The sequence below is a fragment of the Cucurbita pepo genome, chromosome LG12, assembly GCF_002806865.2.
Source record: "Cucurbita pepo subsp. pepo cultivar mu-cu-16 chromosome LG12, ASM280686v2, whole genome shotgun sequence".
Lineage (NCBI taxonomy): Eukaryota > Viridiplantae > Streptophyta > Magnoliopsida > Cucurbitales > Cucurbitaceae > Cucurbita > Cucurbita pepo.
In genome coordinates this window covers 6,556,613-6,577,783 of record NC_036649.1, presented here as the reverse complement: position 1 = coordinate 6,577,783, position 21,171 = coordinate 6,556,613, and the positions used below count along the sequence as shown (strand labels likewise).

Genomic DNA, 21,171 nt, shown 5'->3' with positions numbered 1-21,171 from the left:
TTATTTTTTTTTTAATTTTTTTTTTTAATTTTTTTTAATGGCTAATCGAATTTGATTCTTTTCCTATTTATTTCACTTTTAAATCAATTTGAAATTACCATAAAGTATTCTTTTAGAAGCTTTACATCGCTAATATAATATATATATATATATATATATATATATATATAATTATTATAAAGTATTAATTTCTCGATATGTTATTTTTTTCTTTTTTTTAATTGTTTTATTTTTTAAATTTTTTTTTGGTTAAATATAACAAATTATCACGTATTCCATAATTCAGTCTACTTATTGCTACTTTTAATTAGTCAAAAATATTCTATTAATATTTGGAGAATACATTAGTTATAAATATATTTTGATATTTTGTTAATATTTTTTCTTTTGATTTGATCGTTAATATTTGAATAATATATTAATTATAAAATATATCTTGATATTAAGTTAATATTTTATTTTGATTTGATCGATATATTTTATTTTATTTTTAAGATTCAGTTAGTTTTAATATTTGAATAATATATTAGTTATAAAATATATCTTGATATTAAATTAATATTTGTCAGTATATTTTATTTTATTATCAAGATTTAGTTAGTTTATATTTTCTTATTTACGGACATTAGTTGTAAGTGTTAGTTGGTAGCTTGTATCCTTCCTTATTTGGAAATATTAGTTGTAGGTGTTAGTTGGTAGCTTGTATCATATTTAATGTTGTAAATATCAATGAAGATTCCACCTCCAATTTCAAGTAATAATATTTTCATATCTATTTACATTTGAGTGGTAGATATTGTGTTACTCTCGAAATCCCACCTTTTTAGTATTTTATTTATTACTATTTTAAATGTTAAATTTTACATTAAAAATAATTAATATTTTCATTAACTTTAATATATTATCATTTAAGTCCACTATCTAATCTAACTCAAATCATAAGTGAGTTAGATTTTTTTTTCCAATTTAATTGGTGGAGTCACGGTCTAAGAAAATCCTACTTTTAATATTATTAAAAAAAATTAAGAATATTTAATATTTGTAACGGATGTTAGTGATTAAGAATATTGGAGGTTCGTAAGTAAATTTTAAAATATTTGATATTTGAAGTTTATATATCGGCTATAAACATAATTTTTTAAATAATTAAAAAAAGAACAACTCGACAACACAATCCAATTTGACAACTTCAACATTCTGAGTTAGAACAAAAATTTTCTCTAAGTCAACTCGTGTACGCTCTGTAATTTAAATTAGGGCATTATTTTTGGATGAAATGCCCTTTTATGTGAATTTCGAAAAAGAAAATGTGGGAAAATAGATTGGACATAAATAATGACAAGGATTTTGATGATTTTGAGGAAGTAGAAAATTTGTCTGTTTGTTTAAGAATAAAGTGGGGGAAGAATAACAGGGAGTGGACCAATCATGAAGTCCTTTGAATTAACGACTCCCAATGTTGTCTTCCTTCTTGTCGTAGATTCTCCGACAACCCAATTACTTCATAATCTCTCTGTTCTTGTAACCAAGATTAAAGTTAACTAAAAAAATGGCTCTGAAAATATCACAATCAACGTGGATCATCATCATCATATTACACCCTTTTTACATCAATTTTACTGCATTTTCTTCCAGCTACACATTGTAATTGCAAGTGTGCAATTGGTCTTGTTCGATTTCGACGTCGTTTACTTCTCTTTCAGCGCTGCAATCCGAGCTGCGAGCTGGTCGTAGTCCGGGAGCTTTGGATGAACGTAGGAATTCGCTCTAGCGTGCTTTTTCACTGGCTCGATCGGCTCGGTTCGGGGTGTGGGAAGTGACAATGATTTGGTTGGGACATAAGCTTCCTCAGTTCTTGTGTTTTTGGGCCTTTGAGGTTCGGCATTGTCTTTGTCTTCCTGTCTTGTTTTCTTCTTGCTGTATAGCTTCAAAAGCCCATCTAACATCCTTTCCTCATCATCCTCCACACCTTTTTCTTCTCCTGTCATGGCTTCTTTACCTTTGTTTCGACCCGAACTAATCTTTCCTGCACCGTCGGCTGCCGAACCACCATCATCGTCGATGTTGATGCTCCTTGCAGGCTGTGGTTTCGCATGTCTTCGCCTCACTGATCTCGGTTTCGGCTTCTCTTCTATAGCTGTCTTTGGATCGTTTCGCTTCTCTTCGGTAACGTTTTGAGGTTCCTCCACAGTTTCTTCCTTTTTGGTAGGCTTTGTTTTAAGGTAGGGAGGTGTGATAAATCTGAGGTAGAAGGGTTTCTGATCTTCTACTTCATCCTCTGAAACAACACCTTTATGAACATCTTGATCGGTACTACTATCTCCCATCGAGGTTTCGGTCGTGTTGCCTTCACTTCTACTATCGAAGATGGAATCGTCGTCACTATTGTCCTTTTTTCTTGGTGAGTTCGTCGTTCTACCGTACACCGGAACCGAAACGATCTTACTTTTGCATCGATTGGTGGATGTACTCCGTTCACGATCTAGCTGTGAACAGAATGACCATTGCAGTAGATAGAACCATCAACAGTATGAAGAGAGATCAACACAAACAGATAAGAAAATGGATTTTCATAGGAGTTGAGCATCGATTAAGGGGAGGTTATTCGGAGGCTCTATGGTGTACTTCGTTCGAGAGGAATTATTATAGGTTTATAAGTAAGGAATACATCTCCATTCGTACGAGACTTATTGGTGAAACAAAAAACAAAGCCACGAAAACTTATGCTCAAAGTGGACAATATCATACAATTACGAAGAGTCGTGATTCATAAAACAAACAAGATCAGATACGTGGAAACGAACTTACTTCATTTTGTGGAGGAACATAGAGTTGCTGTTCCAGAGCTTTGGAATTCCAATCAATGGCGGATTCCTGTGCTATCTCCTGGAGTAGGTGAAGCTTTGTTTCTTTAGTTTGAGCGACTGCCCTCAACTTCTCAACAAGCTAAAAGGAAAAGCGAGAACAAAACAACCATTTAGGATAGTAAAAAGAAGAAACTCCCTCAAACAAGAGAAGGGTTACCAAGAACAACCTCTTTGTTAGTAAATGATCCAAAAGAAGTTCCATATCTCTCAGTGAAGAGACTTCGGAGCACTCGCAATTCAGGCAAGTCGGAGAATCTCGCTGCAGAGTAAATCAACGACGCAACCGCTTCTTTGCATTCGTCGGGGCATTCGCTAGAAGAGAAACATAAACATGGGAAGAACACGTTCAAATTCATCTCAACAAATTCAAGCCTGAGAAAGAGAAATGTACTTACAAATCAATGGTATCTACCTCTCCTTATTCAAGACAGAAATGTGATTGAAGATTGTCCCACAAAACTCATCAATCAGATCATAGCATCTCAAGACATTTTGCTCAACAAGAAACCCTTCAGCCTATTTCACCATTATAGCATAAGCACATAGACTAGCGACCAAAACCAGAGAACATAAACCAAAAATTCTCTTACAAGAATTAAGAACAATGATTAAGAATCAAAGACGAACAGAGATCAAGAATCTAAAACCGAGATTAAGAAACAGATTCGAGAAGAATAAGAACTAACCCTGTTGTAAGCATTGTAATCGAGACGGCTCTTGAGAAGTTCGACAATATCGTTCTTCAAAAACTTGAGAACGACTTTCTTCTTCTTCCGAATTGTATCCAGACGAGTCTTCGTCATCTTGACGCAAGATTTGCTACATTAGAATGAAAAAGGGAAACAGAAATCAGTAAGAAGAACCGCCAGAAAAGTAAGAATCAGAATCAAAATCAATCCGAGAGAAAAAGTTAAACGAAAAGCTGCGAAATACCATTTTGTATAGAACTTCGGCTTGAAGAACATTCTGAACATTTTGATGGCAAAGTAAAATCGACAGGAAACGGAACTTTAGGGGTTAAAATAAGGAAGAAAACGGAAGAATCAGGCAAATGGAGAATCCAAAACCCCAACAACAAGGGAATAGAAGAATTTCTAAGTTGAAATCGGTAAAAATGCACTAAGAATCTAGACACAAGAAAACCATAAGAACAAGAAAAGAAAGAAGAGAAATAAACCATACGCCAAGAAAGAACCACTCCGGGTGAAGGGGAGTTAAAAAGAAGAGATGAAATGGAACAAATCCACATCCTCCATTGAAGGATCATCACAACATCATCAAAATGATGGCCGAGAAATCAACCAAATGGAAGAACATTATGAACAACATGCACAGAAACGATAATGCAAGAGAAACAGAGAAGCTTCACGACAAAAAACATACACAAAAAACAGTAAACAGAGAGAGATAGAGAGGAAAGAAATGGCGGAGAAGAAGAAGAAGAATCTGAAATCCGCGAAACAGGCACTCGAAGATCCCAGCTATGGAGGAGGAGGAAGAAGAAGAAGAAGAAGAGGGAGGTGCCACGTCGGACGCTGCCTTTCCGTCTAAAATTAAAAACACGCGGATCCGTACGATGGGTTGTGAAAAGACCACAATACCCAAAAGTTAAATAATTTATTTATTTATTTTTTTTGTGAAAATTCGTTGGGGACCGTATTCGGCCAGGCCATTTGGAGAAGTAAAATCCAACGTGATAATTAAAAAAAATAATAATAAATAAAATAAAAAGAAAAAGCGAAGGGACGGGAATTTAGCGGGGAAGACAAAACGTGCAGCCGTCCGTTCATAGCTGCCATTCCCTAACCGATTTGTTTGGAATTTTTTCATTATGACAGTTTTGCCCCTATTTAAAATTTCGGCCACAATCTTTTTTATCTGATTTATAAAATAAAATAATGCAGTGTAATTAATTAATATTGGATTATAAATTTTTATTATTTGTCATCTTTATTGTTCTAATATATAAATATTTGTTTTTAAATTTTAAATTGAAGCGTTACGAATCTAAATCCATCCCAAATTATTTTTAATTTCCAGTGTTTTTTTGTAATTTAATTTACAATTTTTTGTTTAAAAAAAAAAAAAAAAAGGTTTTATCTAAAACAATAATTCACACAGAAATCACGTTCCTATCACGTGCACAATGCGTTGTGGTGTCTATAAATAGCAGCCGATTATAAATCCTTGGCAATCTTTAGACGTCAATTGGCGCGCAGGAGAGATCTCTGTGTGATCTCTTCGACGCGGGAGAGGCAATTTCTCAGCCGTGTCGGCCAAGGAAGGTGAGTCATTTCCTTAGGGTTTTGGAAAATTTTAGCGTTGTGTTACGATTCCATCCCGGGTGTGGTACCATCGTTGTCTATGCTATGATTTATAATCTTTTTATTTTTATTTTTTTTTACCGATTTAAATCGCGGTATGGAGAATCGGTCTTTGTAGGAGGGAAAGCAAAGGCTCTGAAGAATCCCACGGTTGATAAGAAAAATTACGACGAGGTATGCTTTGAATTTGTTGTTTTATGGATCTTTATTTTGGATGCAACTTTTGGGATCGAAGAATTTGAATCTGCATTACTTTTGTTGTTTGCTTGTGTGTTCTTGGGTAGAAATCACGATACTGGATTGTTTGTTCTTGTTCGTATACTTGGGGTGGGCTTGGGGGCGGTACTGGATGGTTTGTTCTTACGCCTTAGGTGGAGTTTTCCATTTAACTAACGAATCGACAAGTCAAATGCCTCTTTTTTTTTGTCTCAATCTAACAGAATGCGTCTCCACCTTGTGTTGTGCCCAAAGAGAGTTTCTTCGTGTTCTTTGCAAATCTGTATTATTTGCTTCTTCTTCTCCACTTGATCATCCCAATTCTACTTATCTTCATCTCGGAACCAGAAGACTAAAGCACAATCACTCCTATCATAACCTGGCTCTGATACCATTTATAACGGTCCAAATCCACCACTAGCAGATATTGTCCTTTTTGGGCTTCCCTCAAGGTTTTTAAAACATGTTTGCTAGGGAGAGGTTTACACACCCTTATAAAAGATGTTTCGTTCTCCTCTCTAACCGATGTGGGATCTCACAATCAAGAACAGCTCTCAGGCCTACTTTGGAGCAGTCGCCAGTGTCTTACTATGCCTCTCTCGTTCAATCCTGCATTGTCCAAAAGGCGATAGAGCCTTGAATACAGTTTCACCCTCGTGTATGACAAATGGGTCTCAGATTCGATCTTTACGGCATCTGCAACTCTTTGGCAAATGCTCATATCTTGTTCGATAGAATTTCCACACGAAATTTGTTTCTTTGGAATGGACCATATGAGGTTGCGATTTCACTTTTCCACCAAAATCAAATCTACGTGCTTTTGCCTGATAATTTACCTTCTCATTGTTCTCAAGCTTGCTCAGCTCTTTCTGCCATGGAAGAGGGAAAGAAGATTCACAAAGATGTATTACGTACTGGGTTGGAGACTGATGTGTTTGTTGGTGCGGCCCTAATTGATAAGTAGGGTGAATTCAATTGTGTAGAGACTGCTCGATTGGTGTTTAAAAAAATTGTTGAGGGATGTTGTGTTGGAACACCATGCTTGCAGCTTATTCTCAAAATGGGCAATCAGATGATTCACTTGCTATTTGCAAAGTGATGGCGTTTGTTGGAGTGAATCCCACCGTGAGGATGTTAGAAATCACGACTCTCCACAATGGTATGATATTGTCCACTTTGAGCATAAGCTCTCATGGCTTTGCCTTGGGCTTCCCCAAAAGGCCTCATATCAATAGAGATATATTCCTTACTTACAAACCATCATTCCCTAAATTAGCCAACGTGGGACTCCCTTCCAACAATCCTCAACGAGGACATTTGTCATCCCCATCTCAACTTTAGCTGACAGTGTCTTTCTTCCTCAAAGGAAGGAGCTTCATGTTTACTGTTGGAGGCATGGATTTGAATCGAATGACAAGGTGAAAACTTCAATGGTGGATATGTATGCCAAGAATGGCTCTATAAATGTTGCTAGGAGTTTGTTTGAGATGTTGGAGGCGAAGAGGATAGTCTCTTGGAAGAATGCCATGATCACTGGGTATGCAATGCATGCCCATGCGAATGAAGCTTTGGACTCGTTTAAGGAGTTGAATGGAAAAGCTCTACCTGATCTTATAACTTTCGTTGGAGTTCTCGTTGCTTGCATCCGTAGGGCTGCTTGATGAAGGGAAAAAGTACTTCAGATCAATGGTAAGTAGACAATTGATCAGTCTCTACACTTGTATGATTGATCTCCTTGGTCATTGTGGTAACTTGGAAGAAGCTTACAATCACATTATGGAAATGAGTAGAGCCAGATGCTGGCATCTACGGTCTGTTGCTTCACTCGTTCAAAATACATAGCAATGTGGAGATGGGTGAGCTAGCATTAGAGAAGCTGATTGAGCTTGAACCCGAAGATGACAGAAACTATGTGGTTTTATCGAATATGTACACGCTCAAAGTGGTAAATGGGAAGGAGTTGCAAGACTAAGGGATCTCATGATGTGTAAGGGATTGTAGAAAAGTATTACTTGTAGTTGGATAGAAGTGAGAAACAAAGTTCATGCCTAGGGAAGTAATCTAAATGGAGATGAACGAAGCTGGATAAGCGCTGCAAATTGGGTACAGTTCCCTGCAACTCACATAACCCAACAATATTTGGTCCAACTAGCTAACGAGATCCATGACTTAACAAGCAAGGAAATAAACCCGAATTTAGGAAGGAGATATATTCTTAGAGCTGTTGATATGAGGACAGTTTGAAGTAAAAACATAGCAGTGGCTTCACCTGGCCACCATCACCGAGACTGACATAGTACTCAATGAACAAATTTCCTGTGGTGGCTGTGCAGGCCGTATGAGCCGCCCACTGTCGACCACCTCCAGTTCAAGCTCCGACGAGTTTGGGTTTTGAGAAATGAAGAATGCAGGCTGCTTGGGAGGTAGAACTTGAGTAGAATCATTGTTAATCATTAGATAAACATCCAGCATCGTCGGCCTGTCTGCCGGTACTTGTTGTACGCACAAAAGACCCACATGGATGCATCTTAGAGCTTTTGGTTTCTGATCAGAGTTGCAAAAATCCGAATCAATCAGCTCTTCTCCTCTCCCATTCACCCACAGCTCCCACGCCTGAACACATTAAGACTATTTTTCATCAGAATTTAATTCACACTTCAAACTAGCAAACACACAACCTTTCTCCCAACTCACATATCCTATGAGATTCAATGGCCGTTCTGTGCCATAATTGTTGTAGTTCTTTTTGCCCGTTATGATCTCCAACAATAATATTCCAAAACTGTACACGTCTGACTTTATCGAGAAAATGCCCTCCATTGCATATTCTGGTGATATATACCCACTACGAACATATGGAAATATAAGATTCAATATATTAGATACATCAAATAAAATTCACTTACTATGTTCCAACCACCCGACTTGTGTTTGCTTCATGCTCGGATGGTTTAAACACCCTAGCCATACCAAAATCTGATATTTTTGCATTCATCTCATCGTCTAGTAAGATATTGCTAACTTTCAAATCTCGATGAATTATTCGTACTCTTGAATAGTAGTGAAGGTAGAGTAGTCCTTGAACTATCCCTTGGATTATGTGAAAACGCTTGTCCCAGTCTAATATTAACTTCTTCTCCGAGTCTATATGTATTCCCAACCGTTAAGAGTAAGAAGAAAATATTCAAATGGATGCATAGAGAATAAAAGTAATGACTGACCAAAGAGGAAGGAGTCAAGGCTTTTGTTGGGCATGTACTCATACACCAACAATTTCTCTTCTTTATAAATGCAGCAACCAATCAGCCTAACCAGATTTGTGTGTTGAAGTTTGGCAATCAAAATAGTTTCATTCTTGAACTCCACCAATCCTTGCCCAGAGTTCTTCGACAGTCTTTTAATGGCTACTTCTAGGCCATCACCCAAAACTCCCTGGATATATATATATANTATATATATATTGATTAATAAAAGATCAAATAGTAGTTTAACGTAATCTTTCAGAAAAAATACCTTATAAACAGGCCCAAAACCACCTTGTCCCAGCTTACAGTCCTCTGCAAAATTGTTTGTGGCAGAAACTATGCTTTCGAAGTCGAAGAACTGTAATTCGGGATTCTTTTTTCCATCTCGAATTTGTCTTATCATTATTCCTAGAATGTTAAAACCTTCGGATATAGCACCTATCCCGCGAACGATACCTTTCTTCACTTTTCTGATAACTGTGGATGAAGATAGAGATTAGAGATTATAATGTTGTCAATTCATAGCAATGTATCCCATAAAAATTGATTAATATTGATTTACCTTTCAATATTTGTGTTCTCCATTTGACGTAGGACATAAAACAGAGTAGGAGAAACATTGCAGGTATGCTTAGACCGATGGTAACTTGCACCCAAACCGGCATTCCTCCTACACAGACAACAAGTTCACTGGTTAGAAATTAATAACTCCTAGATACATAGATTTTTTCGGTTTGGATTGAGTTGAGTTTTTGGAAAACTGAAAATTCAGTCTGGTTCGTGGGTTGAAAGTTTCTTTTTTCTTTTTTCTTTTTTTCTTATTGAATTAGTCCGACCAACTAAAAAATAGAGTTCACAATTCAACTTCGTCTTAGTTACCTTTGTCATAGCCATAAATCCGTTGTGGACCTCCTCCCAATGAACTAACCTTTGCTCCTGACTTCCAAATCTCACAGCCGCTTCCATCTTGGTTCGCATAACCATAAGCTACGCAATCACAATCAAGAAGGCAAATATTTTCGCATTCAAACATCGATAGGTTCTCACTTCCATTGTACTTAGAACCCTCTCCCTCCATGTATCCAGAGATCCACCAAAAGGAACTACGCCCACACTCTGCCATTTTCTGCTGATTTCTCCACACGCACCCTTCTTCCATATTGAAGAGCGTGCAAACTTCGTATGAAATTTGATTGTTCATCACCAAAGTGGCACCATCTGCTAATCTCAACTTGGGTAGAACCACTCCTGATAGTTGATTGAAGCTGGGCGTTCGATCGAATTTGGGGACATAGTAAATGAAATACGTTTCATTCTCATTCGAAACTCGGTTGAAATAGATTTCTTTATAGTAGTCGAGTTCCGATAGGTTTTCAAACCAACCATCTTTCCACTCCCCGCTGCTCCAATACACGCCACCCCTGAACAATATCTGTATTTGATTAGTATTGTTTGGATTCATTGCCAGAGCGAAAGCTCCCGACGTAGGAGATTCATTGCTACCCCAAGATGTTAAAGACCAAGCATATCCAGTTTTATGATTGATTCCAAGTTTCATTCCTGGAAGAAGAGTGTCCGTTGGATGATCAAAGCTCTGCCACACCACCCGTTTCACCAATCCATCTTGGTTCAGCTCTTGCAGTACAAGGTTACCATCGTCTTGCAACACGGCGCTGCTACTGATTGGCTGTTCGACATCATAGAGTGAAAAGGAATAGCCATGGCCATCTACTATTTTCAAGCTGCCGTTGGCGTCGATGGTGAGGCTGATCGACGCATCATTGTTGGGAAATGGAGAGTCTCGGTTGGCTATCCATACTGGCTTCTGGTGCTTAGTGTTGTAGGAGATCCCCAAATAAGTGGGATTAAATCCAAGCACAAAGCTGCCGGTGGCTGAAATTAACTGAGACCCAATTGTTAGCTTTTGGCCTTGTGTCAGTGCATTGTGCGGTGTCGACTGGGAGTGGGAAAACTCTGCCAAAAAAAGCACTACAAAGCAGTAGCAGCAGCACAGAAAGCTCTCACTCCCAGTCGCCATTACCCAATTTCTCTTATACTTGTTGATTGGGAGCCCATCTGTGGGTTTTTATCAATTGAGTTCTTGCTTTTGTTAGCATAAAACTGGACTGAATGATATTGCATTTTGCCAATAAAAAACACTTGGAACTTGGACTCAGGGGAGCTAGAAGAACATAAACAATGAATTCAACAATGGCGGTCTTGACCACTCAGGGGAGCTCATTCAAAAGGTAAGGGACTGCTTTAGGAAGAACATAACATGATTTTATATTATTGTTGACATCATAGAAAGAAAATAGGGTTTGGAGTTAGTTATTTTATTATATGTTTCATTGTCAAAAAAAAAAAAAAAAAAAAAAAAAAAAAAAAAAAAAAAAAAAAAAAAAAAAAAAANTTTGATTGTTCACGTGAGATTCCAGGAAGAAATTCGTGAATGAGCTTGAGCTTTAGTTTCTTTGAATCTCTCTATAGTTTGTTCTCGAGATTCCGTTTTTCAACTTGTTGTATTTGTTATTAGGGCTGAGAAATGCGTATACATGAAAAATGTATCATGCTTGTTGAGACCTAAATTCACGATTGTTCCATTGGCTCTACTTTTTTTTTCCGAGTAGGATTGAATCTATTGTACTTCTCTACCCATAGTCTATGCTCAATGCACCTAGTCTCACTAGGCGGGCTTATTCACATACCTTTAGGTCTAATTATGAGCAAGCACATGCTCATGTGGTTGAAAACCATCGAAAGAGGAATGAAATTGAATAATAATATGGATTTACACGTCCGTCCATAACGTAGGTAGAAAAGTAATTCATGAGCAATAAACGTACAAAATGCACGAAGTTCCATATATAAATTCATGGTTCAGTATGCACATAATATTCTCATAAATATCATAACTTTATGTCATAAACATAGTCATATTATTATATCGATATTTGAACTTTATGTCAAGATGTACCGTCGAAAAGCAGGTCACTTTGTTGACATCTTTTAAAAAAACCAAAGAACATTAGAAAAGATCAAATATGTGAAAAGGATGATCCACAAAATGGATAGATAGATGCTTGGAGTTTGTTAAACTTCTTTGGTAAAAAAACTCAGGATTTCCTAATTCACCGTTGGATAGGATGGGACATAGAGAATGAACAATAAAAAGTTATTCCGTAATAAAAGAGTACGTGATTCTCTATAATTTAGTTTTTTTTCTTAAATGTAAATTTACATTTTTTCGGATCTATATTATCCAAAAAGGATTTACGAGAATCGCACAACAACGCACACACTCGATCTAGATAAACATAAAGAGCAAAAATTACAGATATAGCCTCTTATTATGTATATGGTTCAGTTGATTAAGATATGAGTTAGTTTTGTTTCGAATTGTCGTGAATATTTGGTTTATTAATCTTTTGGATTCATGGTTCATTCCCACTTCAATTCATGAAGCTATGTCAATATAAAACTTTGTTTAGTATTGTTTAATATCAACGAGTTTAATATAAATGAATAGATTAAAAAAAATTGTACTTACTATAATTTAGTTTAGTTGACTAAGGCCTACATTTTATTATAAAGTGGACGGTTCAAATCTCACATCATATTAAAGATCTCCACACGGCCAGAGCGGAGACAAGAATGCCTTATCCATCTTAATCCCCTCAAAATTCTCTATTTATTTTTGGTCGGAGGATTTTTTTTTTTTTTTAATATTCTTTCAAATCAATACATTATTTTCATTTTATAATATTATTTTTATAAAAAAAATGTAAACAAAAATCTAATATAATATTCTACTAATAATTTCTAAAAATCAAAATTTATTATTATTATTATTAGTATTATTATTATTATTATATATATATATATATATATATATATATATATATATATAAATCCAATACAGTATTCTACCAACTTTTTTTTGGCATGTTTTTTTATTTAAAAAATTCCATATTTAAAAAAAAAAAGATAATTTCTAAAAATCAAATTTTAATATTATAACAAAAATCCAATACAGTATTCTACCAAACTTTTTTTTTTAATAAAAAAAATTCCATATTTAAAAAAAAATCAAAATTTCTAAAAATCAAAATTTAATATTATAATAAAATTCCAATACAGTATTCTACCAAACTTTTTTTTTCATGTTTTTTTTATAAAAAAAAAAATCCATATTTTTTAAAAAAGATAATTTCTAAAAATCAACAAAAATCGAATTATAATATTCTACCAAAATTCGCATGTTTTTTTATAAAAAAAAATTCCATGCTTTTTAAAAAAGATAATTTCTAATAATCTTACACAAAAAAAGGGTTTTTTTTTTTTTTTTTTTTTTTTTTTTTTTTTTTTTTTTNCAATATAATATTTAATCACCCTAATTTCTAAAAATCAAAATTTAATATTAGAATATAATATTTCATATATTAAATATTATTTAATTAAAATCATAGTCTCGAAACTTTAATAATAAATAAATAATAATATTTATAAAGACAGGAAATATAATTTCCATCCTCGGCCTAAGTTTGTTGGTCATTGTCGCCTTTCATTCTTCTCTCTTCTATTATATAAGGGAAGCAACATTTGTGTCTTCTCTTTCCCTCACCTCTCCACGCAACTCTAAATCTTGCCTTTTTCAATATTGAGCTCCGACATGAACTCCGACAACAATCGGGCTGCTCTTGTAACGGATTTCTGGCCGGAGTTCATTGCAAGCAGTTGGGGTAAAGAATTTGTTGCCGGCGGGTTCGGTGGCGTCGCCGGCGTTATCTCCGGCTACCCACTTGATACTCTTCGTATTAGGCAACAGCAATCCGTTTCTGGTTCTGCTTTCAAAATCTTTCGTAATATCATTGCTCATGATGGCCCCGCCGGTCTTTATAGAGGCATGTCTGCGCCGTTCGCCTCTATCACTTTTCAGGTCAGTTTTATGATGTCATCAAATTTGAATTTAAGATATAAAAATATTTATATTTTATAAATATATATATATATATATATATATATTCTTTATTTTGGTTGGTACGTTAGTAATATATTTTTAGAAGTTGTTTGATTAACCCTAATTTGGAAAATTTAGTTGGGCTGTTTGAAAAAGAACTGAGTTGCAGTCGATAATTTTTCGACAATTTTGTGACAAACGTTGAAACTAGATGATTTCAACGCTTACGATCAGTAGCCAGCACCCAAAAATGGTATTGCTCTCGGCTAGTTTTTGTTCGACCGGCCTCGGAGTGCCATCGACAACTTTTTCTCGTGTTTTGAAAAGCTGCATTCTCTTAAGATTCCCTTGAAGAACAGTGCTCGAATTTGAATCTTAAAGGAAAGAGAACCTATACCATTGTACATACATTCCACTAAAAAGCAGTGCTCGGACATGAATTTCAAAGGAAACAGAGCCTATACCACTGTACATACGAGATTAAAATCGAAACCCTAATTTGGAAATCCTGTTTGGGCTATTTGAAAAAAAAAAAATCGAGTCACTTCTGTTTTGTACAGTTGATAGCTTATATCTTATTTAAACATTGTAAACATTAACGAAGATTGTACTTTCAATCTTACTTCTAGATCTTATCTATCTTTCACGGTGGATTGAGACTGAAGCCCAGACATTGATTGATCGATGTTTTTGCAATTACAGAACGCGGCCGTGTTTCAAATCTACGCGATTCTTTCTCGAGCATTCACCTCCTCGTCGGCTCAATCCAACGGCGACCCACCAAGCTACAAGGCAGTAGCAATGGGAGGATTTGGCACCGGAGCACTACAGAGCTTCTTCCTAACGCCGGTGGAGCTGGTGAAGATCCGCCTACAATTACAGACATCAACCCAACAACCAATTTCTTCTTCATCATCATCATCATCTCACAAAGGCCCATTAAGCGTCGCCAAAAGCATCTACAAAACAGAGGGATTCAGAGGCATTTACAGAGGACTTACCATAACCATGCTCCGAGACGCCCCTGCCCATGCCGTCTATTTCTGGACCTATGAGTGCATGAGAGAGCAGTTTCAACCCGGCTGCCGGAGCTCCGGCGAAGAGAGATTCAGCACGGCGTTGGTCGCCGGAGGCCTCGCCGGAGTTGCCAGCTGGGTTTTTTGTTATCCGTTGGATGTGTTGAAGACAAGAATTCAAGCTCCGACACAAAGGTTGTCGCCGAGGTATAAGGGAATTGTGGATTGTGTTAGCAAGAGTGTTAGGGAAGAGGGTTATAGAGTGCTGTGGCGAGGCCTGGAGACGGCTGTTGCTAGAGCTTTTGTGGTGAATGGGGCCATTTTTAGTGCTTATGGGTTAACTTTGAGGTGTTTATTTAGTAATGGAAGCAATTAGATAGAACAGTAAGGGTTTGATTGACATCTAATAATGTACCAAATATGGGTATCGGTTAGATTTATACGAACTATTTGATATCTAAATGGTCAACGAATAGAGAACGGTAGTGCTCTGTGTCATAATCACACTCTTGCATGCAACAGTGGGATAACGATTGTGCGACATTTGTTCTAACCCAACGAGTAAGTTAACTGTGAGAAATTCGGAGTCTGTAAACAACGTTGGCGTATGCTCGAGTCTTGAGTCACGTTTGAGAAAATTTGAAAGAAAGTAATGTTATAAGGTGGCATATGCTCGAATCTCGAGTCATGTTTGAGAGAATTTGAAAGAAAGCAATGTTATAAGCCGAAAACGACTTTGATAACATATAACTGAGGTAGAAAGAATATCATCTTATAATACATTTAGGGCACTTTAGATTGGTGAATAGCGTAGACATGATTTTGATGAACGGTCATATACAAAGTTTATTAGAAGCTTGGTCTAAAGTTTCTGAAAAAATTAGCTTTTTATGATTACATCATCCGGAATAATCCCGCAACCATGGACAACAGGGATGGAATAGCTGTTGGGTGGTTAGGACACCCTATTTTTAGAGATAAAGAAGGGCGTGAACTTTTTGTACAGCGTATGCTGACCTTTTTTTAAACATTTTTGGTTGTTTTGGTAGACGACGACGGAATTGTTAGAGCTGATGTTCCTTTTCGAAGAGTAGAATCGAAGTATAGTGTAGAACAGGTCGGTGTAACTGTTGAGTTCTATGGTGGTGAGGTCTATCTAATATGAGATCCAGTAAAAAAATGCCTTAAAAAAATGGGTTTAGAATGAGCATGTGGGTTATAGATGACACGTACCGGACAAGCATTATCCAAAACTAAGGTAACTGATAAAGTTGTCGGATATTTTTGAATTAAAAAAAAAAAAAAAAAAGTTTAAAAACAAATTCTTTTAAAAGGATAATTCTATCAATTTACAAAATAAAAAAAACGAACGGTAATCCAATGGCTGCGTTTACTGACACGTGGCAATATTAGACGCGTGTGGGCCCCATATAATTTAAACGAGAAGGAGAGCGCGGAATGATAGCTTTTAAAACTTAAACAGACTCCGCGGGCCCCACCATGTGGAATTTATATTATTCGCCAAATTTCAAAATCCCCAACGTATCCCCATCAAAACGCTGCCGTTTAATTCCTGCACCACCGTCACCACCGTCCACCACCGTACTCCGACCGTCGCTCAACGCCTTTACATCCCCACGTGCACCTTCATCACGAGCTTGGCGCGTGTCTTTCCCTTCGAAGGATTCAAGGCCACTCTCTTTTGTCCCTGGCTTTGGCTTTACTCAAACTCTCCGGCTCTCTGCTCACACCCACATTCTTACTCTTCAAACTTCTTAAAGGGAGCTTCTGATTTTGCTATTTGAGATTGTGGTTGGCTCTGATTCAAGCAACTGAGTTGAATCGGATTCGAAATTTGAATCGGTGTTTGTTTTCGGATCGGATTTAGAGCGATGAACGGAATGGGGAGACAAGGCCAGAGATCTGAAGCGGCTGTGAGGAATCACCAAAGGCAGTACTCCGATGACTATTTGGACGCCGCATCAAATGGAAGATGGCTTCAAACAGCTGGTCTTCAGTCTCTCTATTCCAATACTTCTGCTCCACAGGTATAAATTTATTGCTATGTAGACCTCGTGCCTGTTTTTGAGTTCAATCGACGAGCTATGCGAGAATGGATGGCATTAGTTTAACTTCCTTGTTCATGTTTGTGTTCTCTGTTGAATCCCAGTTCGAGTAAGAAATTGAAGTTTGTAAGTAACGCATCGCCTTGGATTTGCGTTACTTTTGGAAATCTGCTAAAATTGAAAGCATTTTACTCAGGACCTGTAATGATGTGTTTTTACTTTAATTTGTTGTTTGCTAGTGTGGTTGTGTTGATTTTTTGTACCGAATGGTTGAAATGAAAACAGGACTTTGGTTTTTCTGTCGGTGGGGGAGGGCTAGGTTCAAGAATGTATAGTAGAAATGCACAGAGAAGCTTTGGTGGGATGAATGAGTATTACATGGAGCCATCAACTCCTCCTGGGAATTCACGGCCGTCGAGCCAACGTAAAAGTCGGGAGGATTCGCCGACCGATTTCAGTCCCGGACTCCTGGATCTGCATTCGCTTGATACAGAACTGCTGCCTGAGGTAGGACTAAACTCACTTCCACATTTCTTATTACCCTTTTGAATTTGCTATCCTTTGTTGTTTTTTCAGAGACCTAGGATGCCGAATTATCATGGGCAATGTGTTTGGATTTTGCTGTTGAATTCTCAGAAAATAACTTGACGATCCATGAGGTTATGGATTCAATAAGTGAATTTATCTTTCACCTCCTGCTATATTAGACCCGTTGATCCTAAACTGATAATGATGGTGTCTGTGCACACAATCCTCTGCATTTGGGACCTTAGACTTGAAAGCTACTGTTGCTTTGAAGCTGATATTGAATTATTGATCATATCAAATTAATACAAAAGCCTGCTCGATAGCTTTGCCGCATTTCGATTTTAGTTCTATGCAATTGTAGAGGCTAGAGATATGGTTGGTAGAAATTGTAGTTCCATGCATTTTGGGGCTTTTGGAGCTGAGATAGAGTTATCTCATATCACTTGTTGGGAGGTTTGAGAAATCTCATAGTGTGTTATCTCGTGCAGGATCGAGGCTTTGACGACTCAGAAGTCTATATTTCAAACAGCATTCAAACAAGTAGACCGCAGGATTTGACAGAGAACAATCTCTTGAAAAGTGTGGCTGCAGACAAAGAGAGGGCAAACTCTGTTGCAAAGATCAAAGTTGTTGTATGTATTCTTCTATGAATGTCTTTATTTCATTCCCATCTTTGAATTGTGTATCATGTTCGCTTCCCTGACATACAACGCCATACCTTCCCAATTTATATCCATAAGTTGCAACCCCGGATCCGCATTGATAATGTGTGTGTTTATGTATATCACCATTTCCGTTAATTGTTTCAAATAGTTTGATGTATCTGTTTATCATCTTGTTCGTGTCTATTGCAGGTGCGTAAAAGGCCACTGAACAAGAAGGAGTTGGCAAAGACTGAGGAAGATATCGTTGAAACAACTGCTAATTATTTAACAGTTCACGAGACTAAACTCAAGGCAAGCAAGCTTTACTACCTAAATACTGCTTTCATCAAAATTCTGAATTGCAATGCTGTAATCGTTTTTCGTCTCCATTTTTCGGCTAAGCAGGTCGACCTTACAGAATACGTGGAGAAACATGAGTTTGTTTTTGATGCAGTGCTGAACGAGGAGGTTTCAAATGATGAAGTAAGTATATTACAATTAATTGAATTGGAAAGTATAAATTGGCCGAGGAAGAATCCTGAGAACAGAAAAAGTTTTTGTGCAAGTTCTTAGCATGCCTTATTTTTCGTTTCGGGATCTAGGTGTACCGGGAGACGGTGGAGCCAATTGTTCCCATAATATTTCAACGAACAAAGGCAACCTGCTTTGCATATGGACAAACAGGTGAAATTCCTTTGGTCTTTTCAGATGCCATCAAATTCATGTTTCCCGAACTGATTTTATGAGTTCTTGCCGTTCTGCTAGCTTTAAAATGTCGTCTGTGTTCTTTCGTTAAACCATCATCGTTGGCACTTTCTATTGTACAGGGAGTGGCAAGACTTATACCATGAAACCATTGCCTCTGAAAGCATCCAAGGACATCTTAAGATTGATGCATCATACATACAGGAACCAGGGATTCCACTTGTTTGTGAGCTTCTTCGAAATATATGGAGGAAAGCTTTATGATCTTCTCAATGATCGAAAGTAAGTTATCATCTCTATCCGTCTACCATGAAATAGCAGTTGCTAGGCTTGTTTAGAAGCTAAGGCTTTTGTTCTGCAGAAAACTTTGCATGAGAGAGGACGGTAAACAACAAGTTTGCATTGTGGGTTTGCAAGAGTATAAAGTATCTGATGTGGAGACCATTGGAGAGCTCATTGAAAAAGGGAATGCCACAAGAAGCACCGGAACAACTGGTGCAAATGAAGAATCCTCTCGTTCTCATGCCATACTCCAGCTTGCTGTCAAGAATTCAATCAGTGGTAAAGAATCAAAGCCGCCTCGCTTGGTTGGAAAACTCTCTTTTATAGATCTTGCAGGAAGTGAACGTGGTGCTGACACCACCGACAACGACAAACAGACAAGGTATAGCTATTCCTCAATCTTCACATTTCTGCTTAATTGATGACACGACTACTTTCCTGATATATTTTAATAAATTGTGTGCATGGTTCTCTTTACAAGGAAAATAGTAGGTAGAGTTGGTTTGAATTGATTTTTGGCAAATGATAATAATAAACGATTGCTTTTGGATTGACTAAACCATACAAAATCTATCGGAACAGAATTTTCGTGCTCTTCCGAAAGAAGCATCTGGAAATGCCTTGTAATAGGCTTATGCAACAAAGATGATTTGCTTGGAAAAACTGTGAGATCCCACATCGGTTGGGGAGGAGAACAAAGCATCTTATATAAGGGTGTGGAAACTTCTACCTAGTAGACGCGTTTCAAAAACCTTGAGGGGAAGCCAGAGAGAAAGCCCAAAGAGGACAATATTTGCTAGCGGTGGGCTTGGACCGTTACAAATACATTTTGTGAACTTGTTGATTAAATGACTTACCATGTATGTTCTTATTTTCTGCCTGTTCAATTACACTTTTTTAACTATTGCAGAATAGAAGGTGCTGAAATCAATAAAAGCTTACTTGCTTTAAAGGAATGCATACGAGCTCTTGACAATGACCAGGGCCATATTCCTTTTAGAGGCAGTAAATTAACGGAAGTTCTAAGGGACTCATTTGTTGGCAATTCACGCACCGTCATGATATCTTGTATATCGCCCAGCTCCGGATCGTGCGAACACACTCTCAATACCTTAAGATATGCAGATAGGTAACCAGTAATTCTTTCTTGATGCAGTTTAATCTCCAAACTTCTTGTTAGATGCTTATTCTGATAGATTAAGTGCACTCCAGGGTGAAGAGCCTTTCAAAAGGAAATACTGTTAAGAAGGATACATTTTCTTCCACTTTAAACCTTAAGGAATCAACCACTGGACCCTTGACCTCAGTGTTACCTTCTGGAACTACGTTTGGAAATGAACCCGCACGGGTTGATCGAAATGAAAGAAACGAGTTTGATGTATCAGAGGAGATTTTTGAGCAAAGAAAACCTTTGTGGAAGAAAAATGGGAAGCTCGAGACATACCGAACATCTGTTGCGGTTGAAAATGTACACAAATCCAATAATCAGCCGACGAAATGGAAGGACATGCCGAAGGCAGATTCTCGCAACTCGAATTCAGACGATGATTTGAATGATCTGTTGCAGGTAAACCGGAAGAAGCTTAATAACTCCATCATATCAAAGCTTCAAGAAAATAACCATTCTTTGTTGCATTTTTTTCATCTGTCTCAGGAAGAGGAAGATCTTATAAGCGCTCACCGGAGACAAGTCGAGGAAACGATGAATATCGTTAAGATGGTATGTAACTAATCATGTTTAAATATGAGCATAGTGTAGAATCACAGTTCAAAACTAATCAAATATAAGCTTGAAATTACTTTGGTTTATGATCACTAATCATATTTACTCATACAAATTCTGATTCTGCAGGAAATGAATCTTTTAGTGGAGGCAGACCAACCAGGAAATGATCTGGATGGTTATATATCTAGATTGAATGCAATTCTATCACAGAAAGCTGCAGCAATCTACCAACTACAAAATCATTTGCTTCATTTCCAGAAACGTTTGAAAGAACATAATGTACTTGTATCTTCTTGTGACTGATGAACTTGTGCTGCAGATGCTAGTTAGATCTAGCTCTCAGGATACATTCCCAGAATACCAACATGGGGATGTGTTGCTTGCTTTTTTACTTATGATTTTCATGGGAGCGTTCTTAAAAAATTGGATATCCAATTGAGGTTTTTGTGTGGTCATTTCCTATTTCATATCCCTCAGAGGATACAATATTTGCAAAATTTGTTACCTTGTTCTCTCCAATATAAAAAATTTGTGATATTTTGGTTACAAGATTTCTTTGTATAGTAAATGATGTGATCAAAATGGGTCGCAA

At 37.0% G+C, this 21,171-nt stretch overlaps 4 protein-coding genes and 1 pseudogene across 4 annotated transcripts; 3 read left to right on the top strand and 2 right to left on the bottom strand.

Annotated features, from left to right (window-relative positions):
- Window positions 1-1,516: 1,516 nt before the first annotated feature.
- Window positions 1,517-4,481, bottom strand: LOC111806608. Its single transcript, XM_023691983.1, has 6 exons — window positions 3,801-4,481; window positions 3,554-3,686; window positions 3,280-3,383; window positions 3,035-3,179; window positions 2,809-2,946; window positions 1,517-2,486 (listed from the first exon to the last, which is right to left on the bottom strand). The coding sequence occupies exons 1-6, from the start codon at window positions 3,839-3,841 to the stop codon at window positions 1,689-1,691; spliced, it is 1,359 nt and encodes a 452-aa protein (XP_023547751.1). The 5' UTR covers window positions 3,842-4,481; the 3' UTR covers window positions 1,517-1,688.
- Window positions 4,482-6,074: 1,593 nt separating this feature from the next.
- On the top strand, window positions 6,075-7,464 carry LOC111807099 (annotated as a pseudogene).
- A 192-nt stretch (window positions 7,465-7,656) lies between these two features.
- Window positions 7,657-11,008, bottom strand: LOC111807098 (G-type lectin S-receptor-like serine/threonine-protein kinase CES101). Its single transcript, XM_023692674.1, has 7 exons — window positions 9,532-11,008; window positions 9,215-9,322; window positions 8,921-9,150; window positions 8,629-8,839; window positions 8,314-8,551; window positions 8,102-8,252; window positions 7,657-8,020 (listed from the first exon to the last, which is right to left on the bottom strand). The coding sequence occupies exons 1-7, from the start codon at window positions 10,688-10,690 to the stop codon at window positions 7,673-7,675; spliced, it is 2,445 nt and encodes an 814-aa protein (XP_023548442.1). The 5' UTR covers window positions 10,691-11,008; the 3' UTR covers window positions 7,657-7,672.
- A 2,194-nt stretch (window positions 11,009-13,202) lies between these two features.
- Window positions 13,203-15,097, top strand: LOC111807401 (mitochondrial arginine transporter BAC2-like). The gene is made up of 2 exons (XM_023693113.1): window positions 13,203-13,591; window positions 14,315-15,097. Exons 1-2 carry the CDS (start codon window positions 13,325-13,327, stop codon window positions 15,002-15,004), a joined length of 957 nt encoding a protein of 318 aa, XP_023548881.1. The 5' UTR covers window positions 13,203-13,324; the 3' UTR covers window positions 15,005-15,097.
- Window positions 15,098-16,024: 927 nt separating this feature from the next.
- On the top strand, window positions 16,025-21,125 carry LOC111806913 (kinesin-like protein KIN-13B). The gene is made up of 12 exons (XM_023692434.1): window positions 16,025-16,676; window positions 16,980-17,201; window positions 17,711-17,854; window positions 18,077-18,178; window positions 18,272-18,349; window positions 18,469-18,550; window positions 18,694-18,853; window positions 18,933-19,235; window positions 19,764-19,982; window positions 20,066-20,420; window positions 20,508-20,573; window positions 20,706-21,125. Exons 1-12 carry the CDS (start codon window positions 16,521-16,523, stop codon window positions 20,880-20,882), a joined length of 2,064 nt encoding a protein of 687 aa, XP_023548202.1. The 5' UTR covers window positions 16,025-16,520; the 3' UTR covers window positions 20,883-21,125.
- Window positions 21,126-21,171: the final 46 nt, after the last annotated feature.